This window comes from Ambystoma mexicanum, chromosome 1q (assembly GCF_040938575.1).
Source record: "Ambystoma mexicanum isolate Mex_15411 chromosome 1q, UKY_AmexF1_1, whole genome shotgun sequence".
Taxonomy (NCBI): domain Eukaryota; kingdom Metazoa; phylum Chordata; class Amphibia; order Caudata; family Ambystomatidae; genus Ambystoma; species Ambystoma mexicanum.
The window spans coordinates 29,177,462-29,202,879 of NC_090922.1; the positions used below are offsets into that span (position 1 = coordinate 29,177,462).

A 25,418-nucleotide genomic window follows, 5' to 3' on the forward strand; every position below is an offset into this window, starting at 1 on the left:
CTACTACTACTTAAGACAATCCAAAGAACTATCCATCTTACAATAACTTCCAGATCTCAGCACTAGCCTCTGATCCCTGGCTAACACTGGAAACATTACAACCAATCATACACAAATCCTTCTATTTAAGCATCCAACAAAATTCTATGACTGGAAATGTATGGCAAAACGCTCCTGATGTACCAAATAATTTAATTTGGAGAAACACGTGTCGAGGGTAAAACAACAAGAAAGTAAAACGAAAATAAAAAAATAATTTACACAGCAAATGACATCAAGACTCTTCATTTGACATTAGATGGCGCAGGCACAGGTGTTTATCAATTGTTCTACATTTTCAAATATATCCTTATCATATGACCCCTCACTAGGCCACAATTTAGATAGCTTGCCTTTCGTTTCACTCAACCATTCCCCATGATATTTCAAAATGTTTATTTTATGTGCAGGGAGCACTTGACATAAATGATTGAATGGAGTTTCCATGTTTCAACAAAAAATCCCCAAAAATCCTGATACAACAGAAAACCCCAACCCAACAATAAAAAAAATTACTACCCAAAAATTCCTTTTCTGTCCCTTAAAAGATTTTCCCCACACTTACTCTCTGCACTTACTTCGTCATCACAACCGCTGCAATAACTATGTATTCCTTAACCACGCACAAAAGACAGCATCTTATTCAAACACGCCGGCCCAAATCCTTTCCATTACTGTGAGATTTCACCTTCTCTCCAGCATAGAAGGAGCACAATGTTTTCCACTAAAACACCGCTGTATCTCTTCCTCTTTTCACTAGTATGGCCATTTCTACTACAGAGCCATCTTCCCTGAAACTACCAGAGGAAACCCACATACGTTACACTAACCAAGAAAATCGAGGGACTGGGTCCGCCTGCGCAATTAGTACAAGTAAGGCCTTACCGAGATATGCCTCAGAAAGGTATCTACGGGTCTTACCATAAGACGCCACCTCACTCTAAAGTGAGGGCTCCTGCCAACCAGACAAGCAACCTGACGGGTATCAAGACTATACCCACAAGCAACACACTGCGCTAAAAGACTACACTTTTAAAATTACAAATTAGATAATAAAAAATGTAACAACCTAAATGATTCATACCCTTCCTAAACACATTCACTCGTCATCCTGCTTAGTCCCTTCTAATCCCACAAACACATTTCTTGCCCTTGAAGCGATCCGAACTGGTGCTCCCCCCGTCGGTTCTGCTTCACAGCTGGGCTGCAGAACTTCCACCTTGGGGACCAGACAGGCCTCTTGGTGCCTGCAAACCTCTTATTTTTTGTGCACGAGCTGGCATCTGCAGAGAGACCACAGTTGAGCTGGACAAACAGGAGACCCCCAATATTTTGGGAGAGCCTAAGGCTCCTCCCTGGCTTGCCAAATTGTAGGCATGGACCTTCAGCTCCGCCCCTTTATCCAAATTAGGCCGACCTCTAGAATTAGTAAGTGCACCTTTTGTCCATAAAGCAAGTTTATTGTACAGACGGCCGGGAGGGGGCTTAAATGACATCTAACAGTCACACTAACCCTGTTCTCCCTGAACCACACAAACAACACACATTATATACAGTTGCAGCAGTTAATACACTCCTCCCAGATACCATTACAAAGGCATCCCCAAAACATGATTGGTTGCCCTGTACAGAGAAATCTAAAACTCACATAGTTCATTGGACACAGACTTTATAACACAGTCCCCTAAAAACGTATAATTACAAGGTTTACATATTCAACACACCCCTTCCCAAAAACCTCTCCATATTTGGTGACAGCCTTACCTCTTAGTTACTCAACAAACAAATTCCTATTAATGACGTACACTGACTTGCCCTAAAAATACCTAAGCACATGAAGATGAGAGAAAGCTCTCCTGAGCTCTCCTGTTTACCAGAGATCATATCTTCCCTTCGCCCTCCAGCAATTGAGCCATCTGCAAACTGACTGCAGCCACCCCGTTGACCAACTTACAAAACCTGCTCCCTGACTGCTGATGGGCCTTTGCCACGATTGCGAAAACACCCTTCTAATTAATCCACAATACAAAGACCCATGATACACAGAGCAACCACCCCTAATATGTATCTTCTTTTACTAAATCGAAAAAAAGACTTCCTATACATGTATACCATTATGTGTGCATTTTATACATATTATGATCTCCTCTCATGACCGCCATTCAGACAGCTAAACTCCATGTGCACATATTGATCGCCTGCATCACCTGAGTGGGGAGGGGCCTCGTGTGAGAATGTTTCATTATGTTTCTGTGCACAAATGTATCACCTCTACACAAAATAACCTAAATGTTACACTTATTCAATTTACCATAAATATTGTAATATTTGTACCAATTTGTGAAAGTGACAGAAATGTGTAACGCTCACCTGACCCCTTTTCTTCCCTGGGTCCCAACCTTCCCCCGGTCCTCTCCTCACCTTGTTTTTAGATGTCGGGTGCTCTCCGTCCTGCCTTCGATGCAGGGGTGCGTTGGGTGATGCGGGCTGGAGGGTGCCTAGTTGCTTCACTTGCATGGGCCCGGCGGACGGGGCTTGCTGGGTATTCAGCCCGACCGGTAATTGGAATGAGTCTTACAAAAGTTCTGATGGCTCTAGTCCCTTTAATACTGTCTTTCTTTCCTTAGGTGATGAAGGTCTTGAGAATGGTGATGCGCTGCTGAAGTAAGTAGGAATGCGGAGCGTGATGCTTATTGGCTTCCTTAGCACTAACCAATGTTCGTCTTTTCCGTGTCCTTTTAGGTGCCGCAGTAACCCAGCATGGAAGCAAGCTGAGGAGATGAGCTGCTGTGAGAAAGCGCAATGTGCGGCGCCTCTTAAATGTTTTGCGCTAGCATGATGTGTCTTTTGCCCTTTTTCAGATCGGCGGGATGCTCCGGAGCAGAAGTTGTCCGATCGACGGGAGTTCAGGTAAGGATTAAACTCTATTTGCAAATTTGAGAAAGCTAAGTATTGCAGAATGCTTACGAACGTCTTTTCTTCTATTCTTCTCCCCTTTGGTAGGGCGCGGCGTGCCGAGATGGAGATGACTCTGCTGTAAGAATCCGCAAGACTGGGAAGAGCTGGACAGAAGTTGGATGCTCTTCGAGGTGAGTATTGGCAACGAAGTTCTTATTCTTGCAGGTGCGCTGGCGCTGAAGAAAGAAGTGGGCCTCTTCAGGAGATCCGAGCATGGTGAGTGTCACGCTGCAGGTGCAGAGAAACGCAAAGCAGGTTTCTCAGGCTGGGTGTGGTTTAAATAGTCTGTAGGTATCCCAGGTATCCCTGGGTTGAGCCACACTGAAAGACTAGACCGCTCATCCAGTTCAAGGAACTAAATTACATGCAGGCATCCATTGCCCCATCATACATTGCAAGTCCAATACTAAGTGGATCTCAGGACTGTGTGTGAGCTTGGTGCCAAAGGCGCGAAGTCTGAGTCCAAGTAGGTGTCTGGGGAGATGGAGAGGCCCTAAGGGGCCGACTAGGTGGCCGTGACCTGGCCCCAGCCTGATATGCCGGGGGGTCTGGGGGCAGGAATCGTGACAAAATGACGATGATGCGTTGTCCACCCCCAGTCAGTGGTATGATGCGCGAAGTTCAAACTTTTCCAATTTCCCAACACTTCTGAATACCTGTCTAGTGGGAGCATCCCTGACCAATGTATCCATATAGAACCTACCAGATTCCAGCCTTGATCTGTACATGTCCTTGTATTATTCAGCAAATGTTTCTTCAATCTCCCAGTCATGTGTGTGGCATTTGCCAAAGATCTCCTTAATCTTTAAACCTATTGTTTGCTTTCTTCCTCCCTCTTCTATAGCCAGGAGCTTATTTGCATTATTCCCAGGCTCACCTATTTCACTCTGCACCCACCTATTGGAGCATTTCACCTTAGCAAGGGTTAAGCGCATCAACCATTCTCTTATCCTCTCTAGTTGGCAAAGTAACTACTCAGCAAGTATCCTGTATGCTTTTCCATAAGAAATAAAATGCAAAGTTGTTTTAAAGAGTGCATCTCTGCCACTTTGGCAGGCTAGTTTTATGGTGCCCTGCAAGAGAATTTGGTATTGTTCTTGTGTTGCGGGGGAGTCAAATGCAAATCTTGTGGTGTTGATGCATGCAGGTTGGGAAGTCCCACTGTCCTGAATGCTTTTGTGATTCTCAGGGGTTTGTTGTGTGACGCTTGGGCGTGTTTTATCATGAGGGGAGAGCCAATGGTCCACCAAATGGAAGTTGGTGCTGTGAATACCCATTTTCCTCCATCTTCTCACCTCTCACTACACTTCTTCTCGCTACATTCCCCTGCCCACCTCTCGTAATTCCCCTGCCCACCTCTCGTAATTCCCCTGCCCACCTCTCGTAATAATGCTTGTGACGAATCTAGATTATTTAACCGTTCTCTCAACAGGGGAGCTCCCCCCCCTTTAAGATTAGGGAGGTGAGCCCGCTCAGCAAGATCCTCCCTAGAGGTCTTGGAAAGTGGGACCTCACTCAGAGTGACTCCACTCTTGGGAACAAGGACTCCCATTCCTATAAGGAACTCCTTGTCCAGAACACATTGTCTGCCTATGTGGGAATCTGAAAAACTGTTACTTCTATTTTGGATTCTCCTGGTAGTGTAGTGACATTTCTTCAATCTCTTTGGCTTCAGGTAATGCTGGATCTCGCCTGATCTCCATAGCCAAAGAGTAAAATCACACTCCTTTTGTTTGTGATGACGTGCGTAAAACAAAAAGGAACTTGGAATGGAAGAGAGAGAATCCTATGCATAGGCGAGCCTCTGACAGGAGGACGTCCTGAAGGGGCAGAGCCATGCTAGAAGGCAGAGATGGCCGTAGCGTGGAGAGCGAGTGAATAGCTAGCCTGACGCCAGAAGGCTGGCATCCTGACCATCAAAGAAGCCAAGGTCGAGAGAGACAGACAGTAAAGGGACTGTCTCAACTAGTGGCGTGACCACAAGATGTTTTGGTGGGCCTGAGACCCGTGAACTGATGCAGAGACCAGACTGCGGCAGAGAGATTGGATACCTGATCTCCACAGGAGAAGTGTATTAGCTGCCAGGCAGTGGAAGGGAAGGGAATGCTCCCAAAGAGGGTAACGCTGCTGAGAGCGGCAAACAGTGGTATCAGGGTGGGAAAGCCAGAAGGGTTATGGGAGTCAACAAAATCCGCTGCTAAAGTAAGCCTGTCAGAGGGCCAGAGGACTTTGGGGAGCCCAGGAAACACGAAACATAACAGGCAGAACTTGGAACAGAGAAAACCTGGAGAAGGGTTCAAGTGCTTAAAAAACAAAACAAAGCACAAAGTCATCAATGGTGAAATTGAGTTAAGAAAACCTTTTTTTCCTGGAAAGAGCAAACTGTATGGAATATATGTAAAGACCTAAAATTTGACATGCTGAGCCTACAGAGAGGCTGAGGACTGCACTGTGAGAAATTGAACTTTTAAAAACAAGCCTTCTGGTAATTGGGCCAAGCAAAGCCCAAGGACAGAGGCTATTGCTCCAGCCTCCTTTTTGTTATCATTTGTTATCTGATGCCACCGGGCTGTTGAGCGCCCTACAAATATGAATGAATAAATAAATAAATAAGTGGTAGGGTCAATTAGCTAATAGGGTTTGGACTAAGGACTATTTATTTTTGACTTGTGACAAACACCCTTACTTTTAGTTTGTTAGGCAGGGAATTCCACTCCCACCGGTAGGGCTAGATGGGAGTTGTTCTTATTTAACCCCTTAAGTGCCAAGGACGAGGTATCTCGTCCTTGACATTACCTCCAGGTTGCCAAGGACGAGATAGCTTGTCCTTTTTGGCACTTTGTTTTGAGCGATCCCTGCAAATCAGGGGTCGCTCAAAACTGTAATCCAACCCCCTGGTTATGTGAGGGGGAGGTCCCTCCTCACTGCCCGGGGTTCTGGATTACCTTCAGTTTCACGTTGGTGTGCGTGATGCACGCAGACATGAAAGTGAAAACACAAGGTGAGTCTCCACCATGCTCTGCCTTGATCTCCGGCTGTATTTCAAGTCAGAGATCAAGGCAGGGTTTGTTGAAAAGGGGAGGTTGCTGAGCACTCGATCCGTGGCTAGCAATGCCACTAGACACCAGGGATGTCTTTTGATTGCGGGGGGCGGCCCTCTTTCCCCCCCCCCGAGGCCCCAAAGCATGGGGCCCCATGTATGAAGACCCCTGCATATGAAGAAAAAAAAACAAACGCAATAGGAAGGGGGAGGGGGTTGGGGACCCTAGCCACCATGGATTTTTGTTTGGATAGTGTCATTGGAAAGGGGAGAATCTCCCCTTTCCAACGACACCTTGTGCGACAGCATTGCTGGCCTGGGGGGAGACGGCCACCACAAAATGTTGGACAGGCCCCCCAATGGGTGGGGCAGTATGTTCTGGGCACCCTGGGGGCAGAATGGCACACTATTGTGCCCATCTGCGCAAAGGGGAGTTGGGTAAACAAATGGAAAAAGTGAAAATGGTAGACAGCATTTTAGGGGGGGCTGTGGGGCACCCCAAACCGCTGTCCTCTTTTCGGAAATGCATGGGGTTCCCTGTTTTCCTTGGTGGCTTGGACACCCTAGGCCCAGATCTGTATGGTGTGCCCTTCTGAAAAAATCCTGATATCCAGCTGTCGGAAAAGACTTGGGGTTAGCCGTGTTTTAGGCTTTCCCCTTGGCGCCCAGGTAGGTGCACCCACACATGTGAGGTACCGTTTTCATCGGGACACGTGTGGGAACGCACGAAGGTAGGCCATGTGTTGTTGGTGGTGTGTTTCGGTGGGTGAGCCGAGTAAAATATGCGAAAATGTTTTTTTTGCCACATTTCAGACTTTGCCAGGGTTTCTGGGTAATCAATTCTGGGCCGATTTGCGCAAGTCAGACCTCTGTGGATTTCCACGGGTGTCCTCTTTTCGGAAAGGCATGGGGGTTCCCTGTTTTCCTTGGTGGCATGGACACACTAGGCCCATATCTATATGGTGTGCCCTTCTGAAAAAATCCTGACATTGAGCTGTCGGAAAAGACTTGGGGTTAGCCCTGTTTTAGGCTTTCCCTTGGTGCCCAGGTAGGTGCACCCACACATGTGAGGTACTGTTTTCATTGGGACACGTGTGGGAACGCGGGAAGGTAGGCCATCTGTTGTTGGCAGCGTGTTTCGTGGGTGAGCCGAGTGAAATGTGCAGACAATCCAAGGCTAGCCAGCGGGTGTTGGATATTTGTGCCATTCATGATTTGGTGGATCTGTGACGGGTGCAGTCAGTGGAGTAATTTTGCTGAAAATGTTGGGGGGGGGACATGACATCTGAAGAAAAGGTGCCCAAGCCAAATGAATGGAGACAAAATGGTGTGCCATGAAAGTTGGGGGGTGGGGGGGGGAGAAACACCTCTGTCACCTCCTAAAATTACGCCCATGGGTGCAGCATGTTAATGTATAATGTAAGGGACTATACGTTCCATACGTTGGTGCATCATACGGCATCCAGGATTGCTCTTCTCTTGGTTTCCAGGCAGTCGCAAATACAACTTGGGCCCTGTGAAATTCTGCCGAGAACACTTTCGGATCATGCACCAGTGACGCTAGAGTGTCTTGGCCCCGGGGCGAGGGTCAACGGGGAAATTGGCGAATTAAATCAGAGGCGCTCTGGAATACAGTCTTTTTATGGGGAATATTTAGCGGACATGCAGGCTTTCTTTTTTGCCAACACTGGGACGGTTGACTTTCCTGGAGTATTGTGGGTAACATTCAAATGTTATGTTCGGGGTCTCTGTATTGGAAAGGAGCCAGGGATATTGAAATTGATCAGGGGCGAACTGAAGGCCAATGAGATTAAATTGACAAATCTAGAGCGCCAATATCAGGAATCAGAGGAGAGAACTATCCAGCGGAAATCAGGAAGGAGCTAGATGCTTTCCAGGCGAATGCATTGCAGGAGGTTCGTTATTTGCACATATCTGCTCAAGTTAGACCGTATGGGGAAGGGCTTCCTAGCACGGCTCCTTGCCGCCGAGAGGCGTCTATAGTATATTGTACATTCCGGAGGGGTAGCTGTCTTTGACACGTCTGACATTGGTGAGGAGTTTCGTGAATACTATGGTAGGTTGTATTCATCCTCAGGAACGCACACCGAGGAGGATATCCAGCGATGTCTTGGGGAGGTGACATTGTATTGGTTGGCTTCTGAGCAGAGGGAGTGCCTGGATAGGGAGGTGACTGTGGATGAAATCAGGGGGTGATAAAAGAATTGCCAGGGGTCAAATCGCCAGGCCCAGATGGCCTCACAGGTGAATTTTATAAAGCTTATAGCAACATAGTGGCTCCGTATTTGCTCAGGTCTACCATGGGGTGATACAGCGGGGCATCCTCCCATCGACACTCCGGGAAGCCATGGTAACATTGTTGCATAAAGGGGGGGGGACGATAGATAAATGTGCCTTGTATAGGCCTATATCTCTTATTAATCTTGACAATAAAATCCTGGCCAAGCTGCTAGCGAACGGACTCCTTCCAGTTATGAAGCAACCTGTGGCGGCGGCCCAGTCCGGGTTCATACTGGGGAGGAACACTTCCTACGGGCTGAGGCGGTTCTTCGGCCTACTGGAGGGAGTGGACCCAGATGTCCAGGCGATAGCGGCTTTATTTGATGCTGACAAGGTATTCGACTCAATCGAATAGCCTTTCTTGTTTGCCACACAGCGGAGGATGGTTTTGGGTTGCCAGTGTCTGAAGTATGTGGCCTAGCTATATGCCTCTCCTACAGAGCGGATAAACATTAATGGGGAACGGTCAGCGCCCCTACATCTCGTGAGAGAGATGTGCCAAAGATGCCCCCTCTCAACGCTATCGAGTCATTGGCGACGGCACTGAGGCAACAGCATTTGCAAAGAGGCATCCAGTTGTTCAATTAAAAGGTTATCCTCTCATTATTATATGTGGACGATATCACCGTTTTTTTAAGGGACCCGAGGGACAAGGGACAACCTTAATCCGGTAATGAGACAGATAATATAATTTGGGGATATGTCGGCTTTGAAAATAAACTACGATAAGTCGGTAATATTTCCCCTAACGACCGCGACGGTAACATTTGATGATGAGTATGGGTTCCAATGGGAGCTTGAACGCCAGGTATTTGGGGGTGGAGACATCACGAAATCTGGAATTAACTGAAGGAGCAGTTGAGTAAATGGACGGGCCTCCCCCTTACATTGATCGGGCGGGTGGCGGTTATCAAAAAGTTGGTGTTACCCAAATTCCTTTCTCTTTCAGAACCTTCCAATAATTCTGCCCAAATGCTTCTTCAAGAAGCTACAAGGGATGCTGGGGGGATTTCTGTGGGCAGGGAAGGTCCCAAGAGTACGATGGGAGGTGTTGATGCAATCTTCCAGGGAAGGGGGCTCAGTGCTTCCAGATTTTGAGCATTCTTATTGGGCAGCGCAGGCCCACTTCCTATCTTTCTGGTATGAAGAAAGACCTAGTAGACCGCATGTTCAGATTAAGCAAGCGATAGTAGCACCGCATTTACTGCGGGCAGAGATCTTGGGGAGGACTGGTCAGAGGGAGGGAGGGTCGGGTGTGCTAGTAGGCATGTGTGCGCGGTGAAAGAGGAGGGCAAACAAGATTGGAGTGGCAATGCTACACTCACCGGCACTCCTGGTACGACATATTCAAGGCCTGGTATTACCAAGGAGCGAGTGTACAGTGCCCTGATGGATGAATTGGCATTAATGAAACGAGTGGATTTCTATATAGATAAAAATTTCTTGAGCGTAGAGGATTTTAAACGGCGGGTAGGGATGACCCCTCCAGATATATTCTTATATTACAGGATTAAGAACTAGTTCAGAGCCTTCTTTCCTTCATCCCACAACAGCCACCTGTCTTCGCCCTATTGCATGAGGTGTTTTAGGTGCAGGGGAGGGGAAGGTTGATCTCTCAAATCTGCGAGAAGATGGGGGCTGCTATACAGCAGGCAGAAGATAAAGCAAGGTTTAAATAAATGGGTAATCCCTATTTTTTAATGACGGGGGGTCAAATCTGTTGGAAGGGAAGGTCTGAGAGAAAAAATATGAAGTACAGATTGACTACCCCTCTCTTATAGTCCTGTATGGGTCACAGGTAAGGATGGAGGTTGACTTGTTCAATTTATTAACAAGGTTTTCACCTTATTGGGAAAATGCGAAAGCAAAACAACTTATACAAAATAACAATCTCTTTAATTATTTTCATAAAAACACCTTAAAAAACATTACAGACATTAATGATCCTCAATCATACCATTCAATCATCCTACTTCTATTCTAACAGGGGAGTACTACAGCTTGAAAATACTTATGGCATAACAGTGAGTATGAATATGCGTGCAAGACATAGGAAAAAGAAATTAGATTTTCCCTCATCAGTCGACATATGTTTCAGCCCGTTATAGTATACCACTAATGTCAACAGTGGTCACCAAGATAAGTATTGGGCCATCTTCAGGGCAGCGGTTACTTCTAGAAGATCAATCTTGTTCCCCATTTGACACAAGAGCACATCTAAAAGTATAAGTGTACATACATTAGTATAAAAAAGAGAAAAAAAGAAAGATTGTATTTCCCAACTGAACTAATTCAAGGGCATGGCTAGTATCTACCATTCTAGACACAAACACAGAACCCACCTGTGGTCCATAAATGTAATTTGGACTATTGAGCTTGGTAGGACTCTTGGGTGTTGCAATAATTTGACATCCAGTGTCCTCTTTCCTATATTAATATGGAAAAGACAATTGATCAGTTTTCTATTCAAACTGATACAGAGAATGCATCTAATGAACAAACGAAACTTACAAGTAAGACACGTCTGTTAGTGTATCTTTAAAGCCAGTCTTAATTTTGCCAGATTCGACCAGGGTCCATTCAATGCATATAAACTTGACCATTTGGATCAGCATGGACGCGTATTTCCAGTAGCTGATATTCCGCCTAAATAAGAAAAAGAGAACAAGCATGTGTGTTGGTAGGAATGTTCTTTAAGCTAATATTGCAGATTTAAGAAGTTTCAGCTGCTTCTATTTCATCGTGGGCAGAAAAAAGAGATAGAATAATTTGTTGTAAAACGTGTCCGCTCTAAGGACAACTATTTTGTGCACTATTTCGTGCACTAAACATTTCCAGCGTTATATTCTAATGCAGTCTAATAGTGCTGTTAGTCTACCATCAAGTGTGGTTATACTGATTTGTTAGTAAATGGCTTGCACTATTTAAACAGAAACACGCATTTTATTCCTTCAAATATTTGAAAGCTAATGGCCTGGGCTTATATAAGCGCCAGACGTGTGTTTTATACATTTTTGCTGCATGGAAACATTCATAGCGTTCTACTACTAACGAATGCTACAAGGGGCGTTCACCTTTATTATAGTTCACTCGCGTGTATCGCCTCATTCAAAACAAAACGTCTGTGATACAGTTTTTGTCTAGCGGCATAAAGTTCAGAGGGCTTCTGAAATGCTTGCCTTAGTCGGTGCCGTGCGTGCGTAGGAGTGGGACCGCGTCTCTTCTCTAGCCGACAACAACTCGTAGTAATGAGTCTTGCAGTATTTAAAAGAGTCAAGTGATTGTACAAACATCACGTGACATCTTTACACGCTCATTGGAGTAATACGTGGATGCAGGAATGCTGGGACATGTAGTGTTTCAAAATAAACAGCGAGGTGCCATGTTTTATCTTATTTTGACAATAGGACGCATATGCCGCGTATATCATTGAACAGTGTTCTACTTAAAAGATGCGAATCATCTTTGGTGCGAGATAGTATCTATATCGGCTGAACGTCTGCATCAAGAAGTTGCCGCATTTAATTCCATCATTAACAGGGCTCATACTGATTAGCCCTAAGATGTTAAAAATATGTGCTGTGAAAAGTGTCATGTAACATCTTTGATTCATTTAGGGTTGCTGGAACAAGTAGTGTTTACTCTTTGACAAAAGAGCACTTATTCCATTTCTAGGCTCATGCCTTATGCTATGAGGTGAATTTATGTCCTTGGTTTCGAACCACTGGGTTTACCACATGAGTTGTCTCACCATGGTGCATCTTTCTAGGCAGAGATCAAAGTCAACTCATCACATGACATAGATAGGCAAGTTTCAACAAAACACCAAAAGTTAGGCAATACTTATTTTGACCAGTGCCTGCGCAGAGATGATTATACACATACATAGCTGGCCACTTTATTGTAATAGTCAGCATTTGCTGACATGAAACATATTCAATTATTTAGCAACATTAGATATTAAAGGTGCAAGTTCAGGGCAGAGGAGGAACAGGAGAGTCTTAATCTATAGTGGTTAAATGGAGATTTACATCAAATAAGTGCATTCCATTCTACGGCGATGTTTAGACCGTGTTTCACTGTATCAAGGTTGTAAATCCATTTTTGCTCACATCTAGTGAGGTTCAGGTCCATATCACCTCCTCTTGGGGATGGTTTAATGACCTGAATGACACACCATAAAAGATCCGTGCATTTATGTTGTTTATGGATGAAATGTGCCACTCGAGGTTTATTGTCAGTTTTGTTCCGAATACAAGATTTGTGTTCACAAATTCTCTGACGTACCTGTTGTTTGGTTTTCCCTATATACACAAGGTTGCAAGGGCATTTTATAGCTTATACAGCCCATTTTGTAAGACAATTTGTGAATGTCATAAGTTGAACTGTTGTATTACGTAATTGAATACTTTTCATGGTGGCAGTCTGTGCGCAGACAGAACACTTGCCGCACCGGTGGTGCCCCACAACTGGTGGTAAACCCCATAGCTGAGTCTGAGAAATTGTAGCCTTAGGATGATTAGGGTAGGTATGGACAAGAGTATCCTTGATGTTTCGTTGTTTTTTAAAAGCAAAACGAGGCACCAGTGGATTGAAATCCTCTGTTTTGATCATGTACCAGTGTTTTTTAATAATCTTTCTGAGATGACTACTAATGGGCCTATATGTACTGACACATGTTATTTTCTCTTCCATATTCCGATGTGTAGGTTCCAAACATGTGGTTCTGTTACTGTGCAATGCCCTTTTGTACGCACGGTGAACGGTATTTTTCAGGTAGCCTCTGTCTTTTAACCTTGCTTTCAAGGATTTCCCATAATGCTTGAACGTCTCAACTGGAGTACAGTTTCTGCGAATACGCAGAAACTGTCCGTAAGGGAGACCTTCTTTCAGGCTCAACGGATGGAAGCTCTGATAGTTGAGCAGAGTGTTTTTATCTGTAGGCTTCCTGTATAAGACAGTTTCTATATTTCCTGAGTTTGTTTTTTGCATTTGAAGATCAAGGAAGGGTATAGTGTTCAAGTCGGTGTGTATGGTGAACTGTATGTTGGGATTCCGAGTGTTTAACCATTCATGGAACATTGACAAATCATCCGATGATTTATTTGTATATTGCCACTGCATGCCCTCCCCCAGATGTGTGGGGCCCATGTGTGTAGTTTTTGTTGGCTGGGGAAGGAACTCGGTCGTACCAGATAGTGGCGACGGCACATAATTGTAAATGATCTGGGGCCTCTCTCGCCTCTGTTCCCTCTTAATTGAATGTATGGATGGTTCAAGGAACTAGGCTGTGCGGTACCCCCGCAAGTGCAAAGGGCCTCACCAAACTAAATATACGAACAATGGACAAGTTTGCGGACAGATGCGGACATGCATATCTATTATTTTCCTAATGAAGACACTTTGAATGAGTTGGTTATGTTATGTGTTATACAACAATAAAGTTTTTTTTTAAATGGGCAAGTGTGGCACACTTGCTTTGCTGCTGATGTGGAATGAAAGGGATCCTCGGCTAAAGAAGTTGTCTTGCTGTGTGAATACCAGTTTAGTGCATTGTGCAAATGTGGTGGTAGCCTAACAATAAGTAATGCATTCATTTGTAGTGATATCCTTAGCGATTCATTACTGTTGATCTGTTCACTCCCCAGTTTGTCTTTTGTCTATGTATGTGTCTGCTATTGCGTGTGAAAGTGGGTGTTGGTGAGGTAACTACATTGTCAGGGTCAGTGCTTGTGTTCCTGTGGGACCATATGAGTGAATTTGCGTTTGGTGCCGTTGTTTCCTAGTGCTACACTTGGGCTGGGCACATCTGTGCTTCAGTGTTGCTTGCAAGATGTGTGGTGTCTGGCTTTGCTGCATAGTTTTATTCCTGCACTTGTGAAAATCTGTAAGTGAATTGAGGACATTGGGTTCAGGATAAGTGTGTCTGTTTCTATTTTCTTTCCTTTTGTGTTTCCTCAGGTAGATTCCTCTTCTCTTCCATGCTGTGATGGGAGGTTTATTGAGAAGGGGGGGTGGTGTGTGTGTGTGTGTGTGTGTGTGTGGGTATGGTCTTCTTGACACAACAAATGACCTAACCTACTGTGTAACACTGTCACCATACAGGATACCTACACTGTGTAATTTACTTTAGAAGTAAATATTTGTGACCATTTTTTAATATTTTTTTTCCCCCAAAGGTCAAGCACCATTCATTGATCTCCTGGTTTCGAAAGGAGCGGCTGTAAATGCCACAGATTATCATGGATCAACACCTCTGCACCTTGCTTGCCAGAAGGGATACCAGAATGTCTCAGTAAGCAACTACATATTCAGCAGTTATTGGAATGCTGCATTTAGGCTAAACTGCTAGCTAGAATATGAAAATGTCTTAAGTAGTAATAATGTTGCCATTCTTTGCTTCTCCAAGGAATTAGTGGACGTTTTATGGTCGGCAAGAGAAGTTCTGTGTTTTGGGTCCAGGGAACGTCTGAGGAAGTTTTAGACAAGAAATAGTTTGTTTTTTAGTGTGGTTCTTTTTATCCACAGTTGCATGGTTGTGTTTTTAAAAAGAAATGTAATCAAAAAAGTTACATTATAAACATTAACATGTTTAAGCCGTATCTGCCAAGGATGGCACTCTGTCAATAGTGGCACAGGGCCCCCAGGTAGGGTTTGGGTGGCTGTGCAGATGTAAGGTGACAGATAAGTACACACACAACAGAAAATACAACAAGAAAAAAAGTAGGCAACTGTAGTTGTGAACAGAAAGGGGCAGGAAATACAAAGATACAAACAAACTGGATTCCCTCTTGGGGTGTATGCAGAAATGGAAAAGAGTGTTCCACGGACCTTTGGAAACTCCAGCCTTCTGCACAGATTACTATTACAGAGGCCCACTCTGTCTGCTCATGGCTGGTAACAGCAGCTGTGGGTGTCTGTAACACTGAAAACGCGACAAGGGAAGGGGCAGAGGTTGCCTTCCGGAAACCAACAGTCAAGCTCTGTACAAAGGATCAACATAAGACACAAGAGAGACAAGAACAGAAATAACCAGGGAAAAGGAAGTCTAAGAGAAATCTAGCAGAAGGGAATGAAGGAAAAAACAGTACAATAGAAATGGGTAAACTAAAGGGGAGGACAGAGGACTCAAGGAAGAGAAGGACAGGGATCAAGAACGAGGAGTTGCAAACAAGGAAGAGAGCAAGGGAGCAGCAGCCAGGAAATAGGGGGCTGCAAACAAGGAAGCAGGGCTGCAGTAACGGATGGCACAAGGTGCAGAAAAACTGTAGTGGATTGCAGAGGACAGTAGTAGGCTGCAAGGCAGAGTCCAGAGGAGCAGGACTGAGAGCTGTAGTAGGCGGCAGACAGAGAGCCCAGAGGAGTAGGGCAGCAAGGAGCAAACCCAAAGGAACAGGGTGTCGAGGCAGGGAGACCAGAGGGTCAGGGCTGAAAGCAGAAGAGAGTAGCAGGCTACAAGGCAGGGAGCCCAGAGGACCCGGGCTGTAGGCAGCGGAGGATTGCAGACTGCAAGGCAGGGAGCCCAGAGGAGCGGGGCAGCGAGGCAGGGAGCCCGGAAGGCTAGGGCTGAAGGCAGCGGAGGGTAACGGGCTGTAAGGCAGGGAGCCCAGAGGACCAGGGCTGTAGGCAGCGGAGTGCAGCAGGCTGCAAGCCAGGCAGCCCCAAAAGAGCACTGGATCAAAGCAGGAAAATGCAGCAACAGGAACAGCATACAAATTCGAGTTACAAGGCAAAAAGGGGCTGGGAGGACTCTTGATGCAAGAGACTGAGCTCCTGCAGGCAGCTGCTTATATACAGCCCTGCCCTGTACTGAGGCAGGCTAATTGGCAGCACCTGCAGCAGCACACCTGAAGATAATCTGCCTCCTCCCTCTCTGGTTCTGAGATGGTGGAAGCAGCACTGATCGCTAGGGCTTCTGGGGATTGTGGTTCCAATACTGACGAATGGGAATGACCAGGAATTGATAGCTGTAGCAAGGTGCATTATTGTACATGTAGTTAGCTGAATTAAATAGGAAAGTACCAGTGTCGTACAAATGGAAATTAAGGACCAAAATATGAATAGGGGTTGTTTAAAGAGTATTATGAAGATAAACGAGTACCATATCGTCCATGATGGTTGCCAATATGTGTGACAGTGGCACAGGCGTGAATGTATCATGCATCTCAGTTCCTTGAAAGTGAGTCAGTTATTGACAGTTTACAAATATATGTCATAATTAACACACTATGGTGTACGATTTCGCTGTGATGAACGGCCCCGTCAAATAAACAATAACTTTTCATTAATAGTTCACATTGCTATCCTTCAAATTCCCCTTCCCCATTCCCATCTCGGGTCATACCATTCAAATATTCATAGAAGTATATAATACATTGTTGGATTTGATATGTCAAAAATGTCCTCTGCAAATGAATCTAGAAAGAGCATATTGATAGTTATATTTCAACGGCCTCTAATACATAGATGTTTAAATCCATTTTGTCAGGTGATCCAATTGTAAATTGAGAAAGTCATTTCATCTATTGAGGCAGCAATCTTCTAATCACTCCAGTTTTTTTAGCCATAGAAACGCATGACAGCCGAGACTGCCATCCTCTAATTGAACCTCTGATAGATTTGCAAATTAATAACAACCTACTTTGCCACAATTGTCATCATTTGAATCGCATGTTGTTGCACAGTATTTACATTGAAGAGGGGAATACCCTCCCCAAATAACCAAAAGTCTGGGGAGATTGGTGTTCACACTGAAAAAGCAATCTGATCTTGCGCTCAGCCGCTTTCCACAGAGTTTAACTCTAGGGCAGTCCTGCCATACCTTATGACCCATGGTTCCAGGATCCTAGTAACTCCTCCAGTACGATGACTTGGCCATCAACCCCATAACACATAATTTACATGAAGTATAATAAATCCTCTCATAGCTAAAATTGTGCTTCTCTCAACCTGATAAAGGGCTGTCCAGGATCATGTACCAGTAGGCTATGAAATCTGCTGCATCAATCTTTATCTCCAAATCCTGAGAGCTGCGGTTCTGGCAGCATTAGATTTTATAAGTAATGTGTATACATTGGTTTCATTTGAAGTTAGGTATTATCTGGCTCTTTAGGAGCCTCCTCCCAACAGATGCTCTTCTAAAGAAAAGTGGTTGCTATGGTTTTACCGTTTAGAGTTCTCAATAGGACTCTCTACATGAGCCAATCCAAAGTGTTTAGAAAGTTTCGGGCACACACACACCCCGAGAACAAATCAAGTCTCAACCATCAGAGAGATCATAATGTTATGTGGCCCAATCTGCTTGTGATTATTTTGTATTTTGTATTTTCTTGAATTTATATAGCGTTTTAATCCAAAACACTTTACAAGAGGAACCAACAATATACAGCAAGCATTACATAACAATTGAATTAAACCAGAAAGCAGTTGTCACGACCCTCTCCCAAAACACCCTCTGGCAAACCCATTGGCCAGGTGGAGTCAGGACTCGGGCCTCTAGAGCCTGGCATCCTCTTCAAAAGCCCTCATGGGGCCAGTCCTGGCACCTATGGCGCAAGACTCATACACCATGAACAACAATGTGCTTGGGAACTACTTTATTGTAATGTCAGCCAACATGGATGCATCCACATAGCTTGGTTCCTAAGAACCAAGCTACGAGGTCTAGTGTTTTGGGTGTGGCAGGCCTGGAACTACTTTCCCTGGTACTACTTTACCTGGGCTATATAAACCACACCCTGACTGCAGAACATGCTTCGTGTTACTTAGCAGCTTGCAACGTGACTCTCACCGTGTCCTGCTATTCCCTCGAACCTCGGAGAAGCAGAACCTGCAAGGAGACAAAAGGAACATCATTAGCAGCAGCATCTTACCTGCAGTCTTCATCTTTAAACACTTGCAGCTACTGAGAACAGCTTCCTCGAATCTGCACGCCTCTCGGACAGAACGACCTGAAAGAGGAAGATAGAGGCAACATTAAAGAAAGCTGTAGAGACATTTACTGCTCAAAAGGCTTACCTGGCTGGTCGCATCTCGGCTGGCACCACTCCGGACTTTCCATTCGCGCTGAAGAACACCGCGACCTACAAGGAAGGATGACACAGTTTAGCAAAGGCAAGACTTCGCAGCGCTGCGCATAGCGCTTACTTACCGCATCATAGTGCTCTTAATGCGCCATCATTTACCAGCGGGGCTCAACCAAGCCAGTTCGCCGCGCTGAAGCTCTGCATACCTAAGGGAGAAAAAAAGACATTTTAAACAAAGAAAGGCATGCAGGATAGCAAGAAAACTAAAGAACAGCAATAAGACCTACCTGAACAATATCAAACGGGCCGGCGTCAGTGAAGTAACTGGACCACACTCACCCATGAAAGACAACGTGCCTGTCAAACTTATAAGGGAATAGGGGTCTCAATCCCCTCTTCCGAACCACATAAGCCAAATAGATTGACCCCTCCCAATGTGGTTGGCACGGGCGCCTGAAAATTGATATCACAGGAAGCCACGTGGCAGCCAATGGGGGGAAGATGGAGGCAGGGAAAAGGGGATGGAGTGACAAAGGAAAGGAGGGGAACATACACAAGCAAATACATACAATACAGCGATAAACCTGAACCTGTGCCTCTATTTCCTGAACACCTAACCTGACCTCCTATACCTATAATGACCATGCTACATACGAACCATAGGAGCTCTTTAAACTCCACTTTGCACCTCACAGAACATAATTGGATAACCTAGAACATGGACTTTGAACATAACGTAGGACTTGGACAGTCATTCCTTGAACACACATAGATTGGCTTACAAGCTAAATGGCACAAACAAAGGGGTGTCCCTATTTATGAAGACACGAGACACATGGCCCGTCGGGCACAATGAAGCCACAAACAATGATTTAGAAAAAAAGACACACACAAACATGCCCTTGTACTGTGTGGACCCATGTGTGTGCTTTAAATAGTCTCTATACCTTGTTTTTATCCGGTCAGAGCTTTATAGCATGTTTTCTCCACATGGCGTGTCTAATGCATGGCATGTATCTTAGGGCGTGTTATATCACACACCCACTGCCGCGTTGAAGTAATCAATAAACAAAGTAAGCATATAGCAACTCCAAAATATGAACACTGGGCTCAAAAACACTTAACTGATGGTCCGGATGCCTCACAAGGACATCTGGACCCAGAAGAACGATGCCCGAAGCTTTTGGGAGCCCGCTTCACCGCCGCGGCCCGTGGTTATTCAGCTGTTCGTCAGTGTCGCGGCCCGGGGAAGCTCCATCAGTCCTTCGGCATCTGAGAATTTCCGCATGCCTGCTCCTAAACTGCCGTTGCCCGTGCTGAGAATCATTCATTACCTGCACCGAGGCACGGGGGCGGCGAGTGCTAATGAGCAGCTGTTGTAGCGTGCGATAGGAGAACTACACACTTCCCAACGCCTCATGGGAAATGTAGTTTATAGTCTTTTGCGAAGCAAGAAGCGCCGACCTGTGCCTTTCCTCAGATTCCCGACAGTGCCCCTGCAAAGAAGGCAGGACGGAGAGCACGCCTAATTCTACCACAAGGTGAGGAGAGGGCGCCAGAGGGACTGAAGGCATACGGGGGTGGAGGGAGGATACTTACCCCAGTCGGTCAGTCTTGAACACAGTCCTCCTGTATTTTCAGGCAGAACCTTCCCCACAGACCACATCAGGGCAAAGCTGAGAAGCATACCAGCGAGTAACCCAGCTGGGTGGCATCCCTGTGGATACCTGTGGATACCAGGTGAGCGTAACAGCAGTACAAAAAACAATTTACATTATGGAAGGGGAAGAAGAGAAGGGAGGAGTCAAGGAGAGAGAAGAGATAGTGGGTGGGAGTAAAGGTCAGAGTAGAAGTATGAGAGGAGTAAGAGGGAGTAGGGAGAAGGAAGGAATAGAGGAGGATGAGAAACGTACAGGACATAAGGAAGGAGAGAGTGGAGAGAAAGGAGAGAGAGGGGGAAGGGAAGTAGGAAAGGAAAAGGAGGGGTTGGAGAGAATACTAAAAGAAGTAAGAGGAAGTAAAGGGTTTTAAGGAGGTGAATGTAAGAGATAGGATTTTATGGAGGTACGAAAGTAAGTGAAGGGGGAGGTAGAGCAGATGAAAGAGGAAAGTGGTTCCAGTGTTAAGGGCAAGGAGTTGGAAAGAGCGGAAGCGAGAAGGGGCACAGGGTGGAGGTGGAGAGGAGAGTAGGTAGAGATTGGAAGAGCACAGAGAACGAGAAGTAGCGTAGAAAGTCAGGAGGGAGGAAAGATGGGAGGGGCAAGACCATGGAGGGATTTGAATACGAGACAGAGGAAAAAGAATTTGAGCTGTGAATGAAATGGGAGCCAACCTAGGGCGGAGAGAGAAGAGGAGATGGTCATGGGGAGAGAGAAGGCAGAGTGAGCGGATGGCAGAGTGGTAGACTTGAGTGGGGAGAGGTGAGAAGAGGGGAGACCAAAGAAAAGAGTAGAGCAGTAGAAGAGTCTAGAGAAGATGAGTGAGGAGATTAAAAGTTTGGTAGCGTGAAAGGTTAGGAAGGATTGAATTTTACGGATGTTGTAGAGGTGAAAGCGGCAAGATCTAGCAGTAAGAGAAATATGGTGAGAAAGGGAGAGGTGGAGGTCAAGATGAAGACCAAGGTTATATGCATGGGGGAGAGAAGGGGAGGTTGGAGGGAGGGGAGGTTGGAGGGGGGAAGACAATGAAAGGGGGAGGAGAAGGAGGAGGGAGAGTGCATGCAGGAATGAAAGGACTTCAGTTTTGTTGGTATTGAGAGTAAGGAAGTGAGAGGACATCCAAGATTTAATAGCGGAGAGGCAAGAAGAAAGCTTCTCATGGATGTCAGGAAAGGAGGAGGAGAAGGAGAGAAAGAGCTGGGTATCGTCCGCATAGAAATGATGTGAGACTCCGAAGGAGGAAATGAGGGGGGCTAAGAAGGAGGTGTAGACCGAAAAGAGAAAGTGACCAAGGACAGAACCTTGGGGAACGCCATCGTTGAGAGGAAGGGTGGGAGAGGTGGAGCCGCCCCAGGAGATAGCAAAGGTACCATTGGAGAGGTAAGAAGAGACCCATCGAAGGACAGAGTCTTTGAGGCCAAATGAGGAGAGAGAATTAAGTAGAAGAGTATGGTTGACAGTATCAAAAGCAGCAGAGAGGTCGAGAAGAATAAGAATAGAGGAATGTTGGGTGTGGCGTGAGGAGAGGAGAGAGTTGAGAACAGAGGTAAGGGCAGTTTCAGTGAAGTGTAGAGGGCGGAAACCAGATTGAGTGGCAGGCAGGAGAGAGTGGTTGGAGACGAAAGGGGAAAGTTGAGAGTAGACTATGCGTTCGAGAAGTTTAGAGAGAAAGGGTAGGAGAGAGATGGGACGATAGTTGGAGGAAAGGTGGGGGTTAGCTGAAGGTTTTTTGAGTATAGGAATAATAGTCGCAAGCTTGAAAGGAGCTGACAAATTGGAAGACATGAGGCAGGTATTCAAGAAAGAGGTGATATAGGGTATGAGGAGGGGGTAGATTTTAGGGATGAGGGGGGGAATGGGGTCAGAAGGAGAAGCTTTAGGGTGAGTTTTGGAGAGTCGTAGGGTAACTTCAGATTGAGTGACTGGAAGAAATGAAGACATGGAGGAGGGAGGAGGAGAGGGAGGAGGAGGAGTAGTGTATGAAGGAGAGGAAAGGATAGTTTGGCGAAGATTGAGGACTTTGTTGGAGAAGGAGGAGGCAAGATCAGAAGCAGTAAGAGGAGAGGCAATGGAGGGATCAGGGGTAGAAGGAGAGAGGAGACGGGATAAGGTTTGAAAGATACGGCGAGGGTGAGAAGATTGAGATTGGAGAAGGTCAGAGAAATACGAGCGTTTGGCAGAGTTGAGGCACGAGTCATAGAGAGTATGATAGAAGTATGCAGATTGGTTGGATGGGTGGGGTGTTTAAGCCATAGTCGTTCAAGGTGCCTGAGAAGGCGGCGCATGGAGGAGAGATGAGGAGAAAGCCAAGGGTGTGCAGGTCGGCGAGAAGGGCGGAACGGGGAGAGAGGGTAGAGAAGATCGAGAGTAGAAGTGAGGGAGGAGGAGAGGGTTGAAGAGGCTTCAGAGGCTGAGAGTGAAGAGAATAGGGAGGGTGGAGGATGAAGGGGGGGGGGGAGAGGAGGAGGGGAGGGAGAGTGAAAATGAGAGCAGAGCGTGGTCAGATAGATAGTTGGGTAGAGTAGATATAGGAGAAGCAGTGAATGAGTTGTTAAAGATGAAGTCAATAGTTGAGCCAGATTGATGAGTGGGAGGGAATGGGAGGGAGGAGAGAAGGTAGGAGTCAAGGATGGATAGGAGAGGAGAGGTAAGAGATAGAAGAGAGGTGGAGATTGAAGTCTCCAAGTACAAGGAAAGGAGTAGGGCTAGGGGTAATGAGGCTAAGAAGATGATCAAAATCCTCAAAGAAGGAGCCAACAGTTCCAGGGGGGCGATAAATGATAAGGAAAGAAATAGAATGAGGAGAATTAAAGATTTTATACATAAATTCAAAGGAGGGAAACATAGGTAGAGAAGCAGGAGAGGGAGAGGAGGTAAAGTGAGGACGAAAAAGAAGGCCTAAGCCACTTCTGCGGCCGGAGGGACGAGGAACATGTTCAAATGAGGAGGAGGAAGAGGTAAGAGAAGCAGAGACAGGTGTTGTGGGGAGGGATCCAGGTTTCAGTGCCACAGAGAAATTGGAGGTTGAGACATAGAAAAAGATCAAGAACTGATACGGTTTTGTTGCAGACCGATCTGGTGTTCCAGAGGGCAATATCAAAGGCATTGGAAGTGTTAGTGATTTGAGGGTAGATGAGGTTTATGGTCACATTGTTGCTCTTTCCTATCACAAATAAAGCCCAGTGTTTAACAAATTTAACACACTGATTCCAAATACCCTATGATTGAATCTCCAGGTCTTCCGCATGTATCCAATAGTGGGATTCTCGGTAAGATGCATCAGGATAAAGTTCCAAGACAAATGAAAAATCTGACAAATAGGAAAAAAGGTAGCAACCACAGAACAGGTTATTATGCCATGTTCTTTCTAGAGGGGGACGCCTACTACCATTTTTTGTATACATGCAAAATCTGCACTAGATCTGAAGGTGCCTGTACCTTTACCTCAGCCTCCATCCTTTTCCAGTCTGAACTGTCTGTTAAAATGGATTTCTAGAATCTGGCCTGGTGGACAGTGTTAAGGAGAATTCTCTCTTTAGGCTGAATGTCCTAACCTAGTGAGTCCCCCAGCAGCTTTGCTGGATTTCTGGAGTTTGTTTTTTTCTCCTGCCAAGAGTGAGACTCTTTTTCTCCCACTCTTAGACATGATTTATGGTGTTCCTTTGACTGTTAATGTGTTTTATGGGCTGTGGGGTCCTTTACTCCATAGGGTCTCATGTGTTTTTACTATGTCCCGTAAATTGACACCCCACCATAGACTCCATACCCTGGGACTGACTACTGTCTCCCAGGGCATGTAACGTCACCATTGGGTTTACTAGTCCCAAATTATTAACAGAAACCAGTACAAACCATCATATTGTGGACGTACTGGTTGGGGCAATTCGATTGCCCCGGGGTCTGTTAGTCGAGGGGGCACGTCTCCGTCCCCCCTGATCGAGTTTTGGCTGGTGGCAGTGGAAACTACTTTTTATCTTCGACCGCAAATATTTTCCTATGGGATTTTCCCATTGTTCGAGGCTACCAACTTTAATTATTTAATTCTCATAGCCTCGAACATACCGCTGGTTTATTTAATTAATATTAATTCGCCGGGTGGTATTTTTTGCCAGGACTCGATTCTAAAATGACGTTTGTGTTCTCTTTTGTGACTCCAACCCAAGTCGAGCCCTTTGTTCCACTTTTTGGCGGGCTTCTCCACAGAAGCCTCCAAAAGTGGTGCCACTCTGTCTGGGTACCACAGGGGGTGTGGAAGGGGGTTTAGGCACCCTGGAATGAGTTACCTTGGTAACTCAAGTCGCACTCTTGTGTGATTGGCCCAGCCGGCTCACCACTTAGCATGTTTGATTGGCAGCTAGGCTGAGTGAATGGGGGTATGCTGCATAAAGGCAGGGCTTCGGGGACTGGAACTTCAGAAGTCGCCACAGGACCTGAGAATCCGACAAGGGAGAAGCTGAGCCGACCTACCACGACTACACCACCGGTGGAGCCCTGCGGAACCGACTCACCACTTCCCGACGACAGAGAAGATCTCCCGGCTGGAGAGGCTTCTTCCCCCTGACTGGTGGGCACAACCAGTTTTTCCTTCCTTCTTCGCACCCCAGACCGGTTTGTGGTCAAACTGCCCGTGCCAAGCACCCCGGCGGCCGGATAGCCACTCACCACTGAACTGCGAATCAACGGACCGCTCCTTGTACCTGAGAAACTCTGCAGCTGGTTTCTTCCCTGGCAGTGCAACGGACTCCTGTCTTCCACCCCGACGAGATCCTCTCTTCCCCCGGACGAAGCACCGACTTGCATCCGCTGCCAGGAACAACTGCCCCCGCTGGAGTGTTCTGACAACTGCCCCCCTTTCTACAGATTGGTACAAGGTAATAATAACTCCCTAACCTTCTGGACTGGGCTGGCCGCCTTGACCCTCTAACTGGTCCCTTTCTTTGGTCCAACTCCTTTTTGAACCATTACAAAACTTTTGTGCACTGCAACCGTGTGACCTTGGACACATTTCGTTTGATCCCCTGAAAGTGGATCCGGCCTATTGAACTCTAACTTCACGGTTTTACTTTGCCTTCCTCTCTTGTTATGTTCTTGTAAACGTGTTGGGATCTGTTTCAACTTGTTCTCTGCTTTTCTCTCCCTTTTAAAAACGAACTATTAGAGTGCCATCTACGTTAAGCGCTCACCGCTGTCTGAAAATAAGTGGGGCTTTACTTAAGACTTGTCTAATATTCTTTTAAGGGAGTGTATATCTTTTAGTGACCGTGTTTTTGAATTGCTTACTATTGATGCCTGTTTTTTTCTAGATGTGGTTTTAAATAAATAATTATATCTCTTTTACACCAAGCCCTGGTCAGTGTTTACTTGTTCTATTGTGTTTTCTTGGCCTATTGTGAATAC

The 25,418-nt window shown here is 45.8% G+C and overlaps 1 protein-coding gene across 3 annotated transcripts in view; it reads left to right on the forward strand.

Annotated features, from left to right (window-relative positions):
* ANKRD27 (ankyrin repeat domain 27) overlaps positions 1–25,418 on the forward strand; it is a 1,511,294-nt gene that overhangs the window by 705,974 nt on the left and 779,902 nt on the right. For all 3 annotated transcript variants that reach the window (XM_069635449.1, XM_069635447.1, XM_069635448.1), the window contains one exon: positions 14,518–14,633. In XM_069635449.1, coding sequence (XP_069491550.1) covers positions 14,518–14,633 — 116 coding nt within the window. The remainder of the gene's footprint in view (positions 1–14,517; positions 14,634–25,418) is intronic.